The sequence below is a fragment of the Salvelinus sp. IW2-2015 genome, linkage group LG20 (genome assembly GCF_002910315.2).
Source record: "Salvelinus sp. IW2-2015 linkage group LG20, ASM291031v2, whole genome shotgun sequence".
Taxonomy (NCBI): Eukaryota; Metazoa; Chordata; class Actinopteri; order Salmoniformes; family Salmonidae; genus Salvelinus; species Salvelinus sp. IW2-2015.
In genome coordinates, this window is record NC_036860.1 from 31,410,411 (window position 1) to 31,421,779 (window position 11,369).

The window sequence follows — 11,369 nt, forward strand, 5'->3', positions numbered from 1 at the left end:
GCTGAGACAGGAGGGGTCAGGAGACACTGTGGCCCCATCCGATGATACCCCCGGACAGGGCCAAACAGGCAGGATATAACCCCACCCACTTTGCCAAAGCACAGCCCCCACACCACTAGAGGGATATCTTCAAACCACCAACTTACTATCCTGAGACAAGGCCGAGTTAGCCACGAAGATCTCCCCCACTGCACGAACCCGAGGGGGGCGCCAACCCAGACAGGAAGATCACGTCAGTGTCTCAACTCACTCAAGTGAAGCACCCCTCCTAGGGACGGCATGGAAGAGCACCAGTAAGCCAGTGACTCAGCCCCCGTAATAGGGTTAGAGGCAGAGAATCCCAGTGGAGAGAGGGGAACCGGCCAGGCAGAGACAGCAAGGGCGGTTCGTCATTCCAGTGCCTTTCTGTTCACCTTCAAACCCCTGGGCCAGACTACACTCAATCATAGGACCTACTAGAGATTAGTCTTCAATAAAGACTTAAAGGTCAAGACCGAGTCTGTGTCTCGCACATGGATAGGCAGACCATTCCATAAAAATTGAGCTCTATAGGAGAAAGCCCTGCCTCCAGCTGTTTGCTTAGAAATTCTAGGGACAATATATAGGTCAATCCAAGATGGCAGCATGTCAAGTCGTTTGTCTGTGACTTGTAATTTTTAACCTACTAATAACCTATTCATTTATGGTGGAGCAAATCTACAATTTCCTTGTTGTGTAGTGCAAACTATTTCGTTTTGCTGGTGCAAAGATCGCGGGTCTCCCTCAACTCTGATATATATTTTTTAGCTATTTGCACTTATTTACTTGAAGTTTACCAAAGTAACTCTCTCTCTGGCTGGCCTGGGTTCTATCTTCAGCTTTCCCTCTGCGGAGTGTCTCGTCCAAGCTGCTCCTCTTCGCTCTCCGCCTGGCTATCAGAGGCAGCTCAACAATCCCCAACCCGTTCTCTCTATCAACCCCCACACCCAATCTACTCACACACTCACGTACAGACTCATACATACGCACAGTCTCTCTCTCCCCTTACCTTTCCTTGGCCTCTATTTCTTACATCTCTCAGAGAAAATGACAATTTCCATGGTATTGCTTTGTGCACTGACTTTACTGAACTCTGGAGAAAACATACATTGTCGCTGGGTGAGTACACCTGACAATGTGCTCTCCCGTCCATTAGACATTTTGTCTGCGGAAACTCGCTCTTTTTCACCCGGTCCACTAGTCCAAGTGCCGATGCCTTTGAGGCATGATGTGAACGGTACGAACTTGTGTCACTACCAAAGTCTAATGGTTTTAAATGACTGTTTTGTATTGTCTGGTAACTCACTTGTAGAATTCGCTTGCAGTAAGTCTATTAAAAAAGAGAAGCCGTGGAAGGTTATTTAACAGAGGTGCCTAGTTATTCTAATTTTGTTGATATCAGGTAACGTGCATCCTAAACCTGGCCCTGATATGCAATGTCTCCAAACCCCCTCTGATTTTAAATCTAGATCTGGTTTTGGTATTTTTCATTTAAATGTACTGTTGTCAAAAGTGGATGGGGTAAGAATTTGAGCTAAATCAACTGATGCTGATGTAATTGTGTTTTCTGAAACCTGGCTCAGCAAGTCTGTTCTAGATAAGGATATTTGTATAAATGGTTACAATGTGTATCGCACTGATCAAGTTAAGAAAGGTGGGAGTGTGGCTATATATGTAAAGACTAAATTCCTTGTAAGTGTGGCAAAGTCTTCAACTATTTGTAAACAGTTGTACTTTCTTGTACTTTCTTGCTTTGAATCTTGAGGTTTCAAAGGGTCTCTCTATAACTGTGATGGGCTGTTATAGACCCCCCTCTGCTCTCAGTGATGTATTTTCTTCTCTGATGCACCTTATGTCTAAACTTCTTTACAGTGAAATTATCTTGATTGGTGAGCTCAACTGGTGTTGGTTAAAGTCGGTCTCTGATTATAAAATGTATTGTAATTCTATGAATCTTACCGTACCCAGGTGATTAACTCACCCACATCTCAAATGTCCAGAGAAATCTACCCTGATTGATTTGATATTGACAAATGTTCCACATAAATATTCGGTGGTTGGTGTTTACTGTAATGATTTAAGTGACCATTGTGCTGTTGTTGCTGTTAGAAATACGAAGGTTCCTAAAACAAACCCACGCTTTATTCGTAAGACATTTAAAGAGTTTTAATGAGCAGGCTTTCTTTCATGATTTGTTTTATTTTGTCTGGAGTGGAAACTGCCTGTAAATTCTTTCAGATTGTTTTTTATCCAAATAGTAAACAAACATGCCCCATTCCACAGGTTCAGAGTTAAAGGGCGGGATAATCCAGGGTTTTCTTCTGAGATGTCTTGTATTATTAACAAACGTAATCTAGCCTGGGCTAAAGCAAGGAAATCATATTCTGATGCTGATTGGCTTCTTTTCAGGCAGCTACGAAACAAGTGTTCTTTTCTTCTCAGGAAGGCCAAGTCTGAAAATGTTATGTCTGTTACCACTGATAACAAGAATGACCCTAGAAAGTTTTGGAAGGCTATTAAGTCTATGTCTGTAATGTTTACATGAATTACTGTCATGTGTATTGAAGGACTCTGTGGTTGAATATGACAACTGAAATGCTGAATTGTTTCAATAAGCACGTTGTATCATCTGGTAGGCTGTTTGATTCAGTATCCTCTGTCTCTGTACAACCCTGTGTGGATGAACCAGTGAGAGCTGGTCCAACTTCTAGCTTTTTGCCATTCTCAGTGCAGGAAGTACATAAAGCCCTGAAATCCTTAGATCAGAGAAAGCCTGCAGGTCCTGATCTTCTTGATCCCTGCTTTTTAAAACTGGCAGCTGATTTCATAGCTGAACCACTTACAGTACATATCTGTTCAATCTAACCCTGGAATGTATTGAAATTCCAAAGATCTGGAAATCAGCATTTTGTCACGATCGTCTAATGAATTAACGGACCAAGGCGCAGCGTACGTAGAGTTCCACATGTTTAATCAAATGAAACTCACAAAAACAACAAAGAAGCATAACCGATATGTGAAGCTCAAGCAGTGCTCACAGGCAACTACACATAAACAAGATCCCACAAAACACAGTGGTGAAATGGCTGCCTAAATATGATCCCCAATCAGAGACAATGATAAACAGCTGCCTCTGATTGGGAACCATACCAGGCCAACATAGAAATCAACACACTAGATCAACCACCCTAGTCACACCTAACCAAAATAGAGAATAAAATACTCTCTATGGTCAGGGCGTGACACATTTGTCCTACCACTTTTAATAAAAGAGGGAGATCCAACTCTTTTAAATAATTATAGGCCAATCTAAAAGCTGTCACCCCTGGCGAAAATACTTGAAACCTTTTTATATAGTAACTCTACTTTATCAACGTACCAATCGGGCTTCAGGAAGAAACATAACACAATTACAGCAGCCATTAAGGTTTTAAATTATATCACTGAAGTCCTTGACTTCTCTAAGGCTTTTGATACAGTTGATCATGCTATACTGAGTCAGAGATTGTCGAGCTTAGGTCTTTCAGAGCATTCAGTTGCATTGTTTGCTAACTATCTGTCTGATAGAACTCAGTGCACTCAATTTGATGGACTCATGTCTGTTAAATTGTCTGTCTGTAATGGTGTGTCCCAGGGCTTTGTACTTGGTCCCCTCTTATTCACTATTTATATAAATAATTTAGACAAAAATGTGCAAAATGTGCAACTTCACTTTTATGTTGATGATACTGTTATTTATTGTTGTGACTCGTCTCTCACAAAAGCTTTCCAGAACTTGCAAACTGCTTTTTATACTGTTCAACATACCTTGTGTCAATTGAAGCTTATCCTCAATATTGACAAAACTAAACTAATGGTGTTTTCTAAAGCAAGAAATAGACCTCTGAACCTTTCACCTATTACTACCGCAATGAGATTGGGACTGTAACCTCATATAAATATCTTGGCATTTGAAATGATGATGGCCTCTCTTTTAAATTGCATATTCAACAACTAACAAAAAAAGGCATTTTTATATTTTTCAGAAATGTGATGGGTACTCTCTTTGTTCGCATGACTTTATCCTGCTAACTGTTCCAAATGTCCGAACTGAATTTGGTAAAAAGGCTTTTATGTACTCTGCTTGGAACGCCTTACAAAATACTTTTCAACTGGAAGAACCGATTGGTGTTTTTAAATCATTGATGAATGATTTTGAGGCTGATTCCCTGACCTGTCAATGCTTTTAATTTGCTGTTTTATGATTTTGTTTTACTCTTGTGAATTCTCAGTTTTTTTACTAGATTACTTGTAGTTTTTCATGTCTGTCTGTAATTGTGTAATGACTTGGTGCTGCCTATCTTGGCCAGAACGCTGTTGAAAAAGAGATTTCAAATCTCAATGAGCCCTTCCTGGTTAAATAAAGGTTAAATCATTTTTTTAAATATATAGGTCCTGGATGGCAGGAAGCTTAAACCCCAGTGATGTACTGGGACATACGCACTACCCTATATAGCGCTTTACGTTCAGATGCTGAGCAGTTGCCATACCAGGCGGTGATGCAACTGGTCAGGATGCTCTCGATAGTGGAGCTGTAGAACTTTTTAAGGATCTGGGGACCCATGCCAAATCTTTTCAGTCTCCTGAGGGAGAGAAGGTGTTGTGCACTCTTCAAACCTGTCTTGTTGTGTTTGGACCATGATAGTTCGTTGGTCTTATGGACACCAAAGAGCTTGAAACTCTCGACCCGCTACATTACTGCCCTGTCGAAGTTAATGGGGACCTGTTCGGACCTCCTTTTCCTATAGTCCACAGCTCTTTTGTCTTGCTCACATAAAACGCATAAAAGGCATTTAGCTCGTCTGGTAGGAGCACGTCACTGTGCAGCTCGTGGCTGGGTTTCCCTTTGTAGTCCGTAATAGTTTTCAAGCCCTGCCACATCCGACGAGCATCAGAGCCGGTGTAGTAGGATTCAATCTTAGTTCTGTATTGACGCTTTGCCTGTTTGATGGTTCATCTGAGGCCATAGCGGGATTTCTTGTAAGCGTCCGGATCCAGCTCCTTGAAAGCGACAGCGCTAGCCTTAAGCTCGATACGGATGTTGCCTGTAATCCATGGCTTCTGGTTTTGATATGTACGAATCACTGGTACTTCCTGCTTTAGTTTTAGCTTGTAAGCAGGAATCAGGAGGATATAATTATGGTCAGATTTGCCAAATAAAGGCTCTGTGTGTGGAGTAAAGGTGGTCTCAAGTTTTTTTCCCTCTGATTCCACATGTGGCATGCTGGTAGAAATGAGGTAAAACATATTTAAGTTTTTCTTGAATGTGAATCTGTGCGAAGGAAGGAGAGAAATAAAGCAAGGCAAACGAGGGGAGTAAGAGAGGGAGAGAAAGCGAAGGAGTCAAAGGAAGAGAAGCAGGCTGTAGAACGGACATGCTGTTACATCACCTGTTTCCACAGCGCAGCTCCTTAACCATGGCAACGGAATTCCGGTAGGCCCGACAACGGGGGTGTAGAAAGAAACTTGCAAGAGGGAAGGGTGTATGGAGACTATGGACGGGGCAGTGGGGAAAGGAAAGGCCCTGCATTCCAGGGCCCTGGAAGAGTTACATAATTTAGGAGGAATCCTACTCTTTTAGCTGCTCTATTTTTGAGCGCCTACTTGGGAGGTGGGGTATTATGGGATAGGTTAGCAATTAGCACCACTGCATAAAGAAACTGTGATATCAAACCTTGAGCATCCATTTTTTTCTGCAAATAGTCACTGCATAAGTAGCTATTCAGTTATAAATTAGGTTGCTTTGCAACACTAAGTACTAGTTTTAGTAAAACAGGTACTTGATAAAAACATGTTTTATCCAAGAAATCCTGTTCCTTAAATTGAACAAGGAAGTCTCTTGCAAGTGATATACTACAGCCATAGCAGACGCTGACCTCAAGGCACAAGAATCTATGTTCTCACAAGACTGTGATCCCAAAGAAAGTAGTATTGATACACCGAGATGTATATGTTTTCTCTTCTCTCCACACAGGAACCACAGAGCGTGTATGTCTGATACAGGGTACAGTCGAGGCGCTGAATAGCGTCCACAGCTTCATCGCGGAGAAAGTCCGTGAGATGCCTCAGAGCGCCCAGAAAACAGAGCCAGTCAGCATACTGCAACCACAGACCACTGTCAACCCCGACCGCGTCAAACAGGTGAGGCACGGTCCACTCACAGTCAGCCAGCCCTGACCGACCATCATACTTGACAGATCAAAGCATGTTCCTTCCCTGATGATCTGTCTGTTTGTCTACAATATTGACATGTCATAAGCAGGGTTTCCAGGTCTAACTAAAATTTCTAACCCAATGACCACTCAAAACCCGTACAGAAGGCCTGAAAAGTAGCCCATATTTTTTCTGCAACAAGAGAGGATTTGACACATTTATGCAATAAACCCTTTTTCCATAACGTTATCGGGCCAATTAAGAAGAAATATCGACGTAACTTGTAATGACATTAGAAGCTGCATCTGGTTTTCATCAAAATAATAAATGCGAGCTATGACGTGACGTAATAAAGGAATTTGAATATGTTGCAAGAATGCCTGGATACAGCCATTAGCCGTGTATTGGCCATATACCACAACCCCCAAAGGTTCCTTATTGCTATTATACAGTAAACTGGTTACCAACGTAATTAGAACAGTAAAACGTTTTTTTTGTCATACCCGTTCCATACTTAAGCAATACGGCACGAGGGTGTGGTATATGGCCAATATACGACGGCTAAGGGCTGTTCTTAAGCAAGACGCAACGCGGAGTTCCTGGATACAGCCCTTAGCCGTGGTATATTGGCCATATACCACAAACCCCCAAGGTGCCTTATTGCGATTATAAACTGGTTACCAATGTAATTAGAGCAGTAAAAATATATTTTTTTGTCATACCAGTGGTATACGGTCTGATATACCACGGCTGTCATTCAATCAGCATTCAAGGCTCGAACCACCCAGGCTATACATGTAAATAAATCCCTTTTGCGCATGTGCATAAATATAAATATATCAGACAGGAGAGTTTGAGTGATGAAAGTTGGACAGAGGATTTCAAAGTCTCTGCGCAAAAAAACACTTTAAAAAAATGGCAATTGTGCCGTTATTATGTCAGGTGTTAAGACTACAAACCGTTATAAATGGCCCATTTGCGAGATTGTCTTGTTATTTCAATAGGCATAGGCTACAGACTAAAATCTGGGTTTATGATTGCAATTCAACTTTGCCTTGGTTTTCAAATCAAAGTTTATTTGTCACGTGCGCCGAATACAACAGGTGTAGATCTTACAGTGAAATGCTTACTTACAGGCTCCAACCAATAGTGCAAAAAAGGTATTAGGTGAACAATAGGTAAGTAAAGAAATAAAAACAACAGTAAAAAGACAGTGAAAAACAGTAGCGAGGCTATATACAGTAGCGAAGCTACATACAGACACCGATTAGTCAGGCTGATTGAGGTAGTATGTACATGTAGATATGGTTAAAGTGACTATGCATATATGATGAACAGAGAGTAGCAGTAGCGTAAAGAGGGGTTGGCGGGTGGCGGGACACAATGCAGATATCCCGGTTAGCCAATGTGCGGGAGCACTGGTTGGTCGGGCCAATTGAGGTAGTATGTACATATGTACATGAATGTATAGTTAAAGTGACTGTCCATATATGATAAACAGAGAGTAGCAGCAGCGTAAAAGAGGGGTTGGCGGGGGCACACAATGCAAATAGTCCGGGTAGCCATTTGATTACCTGTTAAGGAGTCTTATGGCTTGGGGGTGAAAACTGTTAAGACTTTTTGTCCTAGACTTGACACTCTGGCACCGCTTGCCATGCGGTAGTAGAGAGAACAGTCTATGACTGGGGTGGCAATTTGACCATTTTTAGGGCCTTCCTCTGACACCGCCTGGTGTAGAGATCCTGGATGGCAGGCAGCTTAGCCCCAGTGATGTACTGGGCCGTACGCACTACCCTCTGTAGTGCCTTGCGGTCGGAGGCCGAGCAATTGCCGTACCAGGCAGTGATGCAACCAGTCAGGATGCTCTTGATGTTGCAGCTGTACAACCTTTTGAGGATCTCAGGACCCATGCCAAATCTTTTTGGTTTCCTGAGGGGGAATCGGCTTTCTCGTGCCCTCTTCACGACTGTCTTGGTGTGTTTGGACCATTCTAGTTTGTTGGTGATGTGGACACCAAGGAACTTGAAGCTCTGAACGTGCTCCACTACAGCCCCATCGATGAGAATAGGGGCATACTCGGTCCTCCTTTTCCTGTAGTCCACAATCATCTCCTTAGTCTTGGTTACGTTGAGGGATAGGTTGTTATTCTGGCACCACCCGGCCAGGTCTCTGACCTCCTCCCTATAGGCTGTCTCGTCGCTGTCGGTGATCAGGCCTACCACTGTTGTGTCGTCAGCAAACTTAATGATGGTGTTGGAGTCGTGCCTGGTCATGCAGTCGTGGGTGAACAGGGAGTACAGGAGGGGACTGAGCAATCACCCCAGGGGGGCTCCAAGGTTGATGAAAAGCGTGGCAGATGTGTAGCTACCTACCCTCACCACCTGGGGGCGGCCCATAAGGAAGTCCAGGATCCAGTTGCAGAGGGAGGTGTTTAGTCACAGGATCCTTAGCTTAGTGATGAGTTTTGAGGGTACTATGGTGTTGAACGCTGAGCTGTAGTCAATGAATAGCATTCTCACATAAGTGTTCCTTTTGTCCAGGTGGGAAAGGGCAGTGTAGAGTGCAATAGAGATGGCATCATCTGTGGATCTGTTTGAGCGGTATGCAAATTGGAGTGGGTCTAGGGTTTCTGGGATAATGGTGTTGATGTGAGCCATGACCAGCCTTTCAAAGCACTTCATGGCTACGGACTTGAGTGAGTCATTTAGGCAGGTTACCTTTGTGTTCTTGAGCACAGGGACTATGGTGGTCTGCTTGAAACATGTTGGTATTACAGGCTCAATCAGGGTCATGTTGAAAATGTTAGTGAAGACACCTGCCAGTTGGTCAGCACATGCCCGGAGCACACGTCCTGGTAATCCGTCTGGCACCGCAGCCTTATGTATTTTGACCTGTTTAAAGGTCTTACTCACGTCGGCTACTGAGTGCATGATCACACAGTCGCCCGGAACAGCTGATGCTCTCATGCATGCCTCAGTGTTGCTTGCCTCGAAGCGAGCATAGAAGTGATTTAGCTCATCTTGTAGGCTCATGTCACTGGGCAGCTCGTGGCTGTGCTTCCCTTTGAAGTCTGTAATAGTTTGCAAGCCTTGCCATATAAGACAGGCATCGGAGCCGGTGTAGTATGATTCAATCTTAGCCCTGTATTGACGCTTTATCTGTTTGATGGTTTGTCGCAGGGCATAGCAGCATTTCTTGTACGCTTCCGGGTTAGAGTCCCACACCTTGAAAGTGGCAGCTCTACCCTTTAGCTCAGTGCGAATGTTGCCTGTAATCCATGGCTTCTGGTTGGGGTATGTACGTACAGTCACTGTGGTAATGACGTCCTCGATGCACTTCACTTATTGATAAAGCCAGTGACCGATGTGGTGTACTCAATGCCATCGGAAGAATCCCGGAACATGTTCCAGTCTGTGATAGCAAAACAGTCTTGTAGTTTAGCATCTGCTTCATCTGACCACTTTTTTATAGACCGAGTCACTGGTGCTTCCTGCTTTAATTTTTGCTTGTAAGCATGAATCAGGAGGATCTTAGCTATATGCAGGTAGCCTATAGCCCTGATAGGTCTACATCTAATTTCAGATAGCCTACAGTAGCCTAGCCAAGATGTAGGCAAGATGTAAGCAGAATGATTTAGCGGCTTGCTTCGTTCAAATTGACAGACTCATTTATTCAACATGAATAGCGAGGTGATTTCGAGGTAAGAAGTGCTTGTGTTGCCCAATAGCCTGCTGGAATAGGGTACTGAGGATGGGGTCATAATTTCTATCACTGAACCAAATATTAAGAATATGGATATGAACTGAATATGCTTGTCAACAACAGCCAGTGTTTTTTTTCTTTAGCCTAATCTAACTACTGTTACTGTCAATCTAATGCATTCTACCTACTGATCAGCAATTGTGATAGAGCTTTGATAACTTCCAATTTAATGAATTAATAATTGCATAATAACACAAGGCTACAACAACAATAAACTGAAGTTATAGGCTATTTATTAAATTGGTTTGCCAGCTCCAGGTAGGCTACACAAGTGGCACTAATTGATTTGTAATGACTCCAGTGATATCGCCATTTTAACATATTTATTGTATCAAATGGTAGACTACAGTAGCCTACAATGGCAGATAAATGAATAGGCTACTTGATGGCCAACAGATATCATTCTCAACATTTCAATGTCAGTTCCATTGAGTACTTCCCCATAACAGAAGCACACGAGGGGGATCCATAACTTCCATTTCAAATTTCTACTCGCGCAGCCTTCGAGACCCAAGAACTGAACATGCATAAAACACTTCGTTTGATATGGTTAATTTTTTATCTAATCGCCCAATGTCGTTTTCCAGTGCTATGACACCGTTATTTCTTGATGCGCATCAGTTCTAGCATGTTAATGTTTTATGGAAAAAAAGGTTGAAAAGAAATAGTTGTCTCCATAATGACAATCTAAATAGCCCACAACTGGTAAAATGTTGTCATGACATGCGCGTCTGCTGCTATGTATCCTCTCACTCATGTAAACTCAGCTGCCTGCTGCAGCACTCGCTCAACAAACACTCCTCTGGCCCTCCCCACCACTCACTCACTCAGCAACAGCCTGCCTCACTGCCTGATAGTCATTAGGTCACAATGAAATACATTTTTGTTTCTAAAGAGAAATGCAATGGCGGTCGCAGTGCAACTTAGAAGTAGCCCAAAAACCCGCAGCCCGCCACCAAAACATTTTCACCCACAACATCGTTTTCAAAGTAGCCCAATTTGGATGGAAAACCTTGGACATGGCAAACCTGGTCATAAGGGCACATGGTCAGCACATGGCAAGAACACAGTCACACTTGCCACACACTTTTTCTGACAGGGGCGAGCCTTCTTACCGGGTACTTGCCCCACAACCCGAGTCCTGACAGGGTCAGAAATATGTGAAGGCAAGGGGTTATTTTTAACGGCCGACCGCCCGCTAGGTCCTCCACAGTGCCACAGAGCTGGACGACAGCTGTAGCCTTAACCCCTGGGATTAACACATTGCTGAGTAAAGCAGGGGGGCTGGGATAGTAGAATGACTCTGTGAGAGATATATTTATCTACCTCTCTTTCCTACTTAACAATCACTCACTCTCTCCCTTCCTCTCTCCCCTCCTCCCTCTGGCTCCCAACAT

The 11,369-nt window shown here is 43.3% G+C and overlaps 1 protein-coding gene across 1 annotated transcript in view; it reads left to right on the forward strand.

Annotated features, from left to right (window-relative positions):
- LOC111980902 (RNA-binding protein Nova-1-like) overlaps positions 1 to 11,369 on the forward strand; it is a 33,539-nt gene that overhangs the window by 13,513 nt on the left and 8,657 nt on the right. The window contains exon 3 of the mRNA XM_024011953.2: positions 6,032 to 6,198. Coding sequence (XP_023867721.1) covers positions 6,032 to 6,198 — 167 coding nt within the window. The remainder of the gene's footprint in view (positions 1 to 6,031; positions 6,199 to 11,369) is intronic.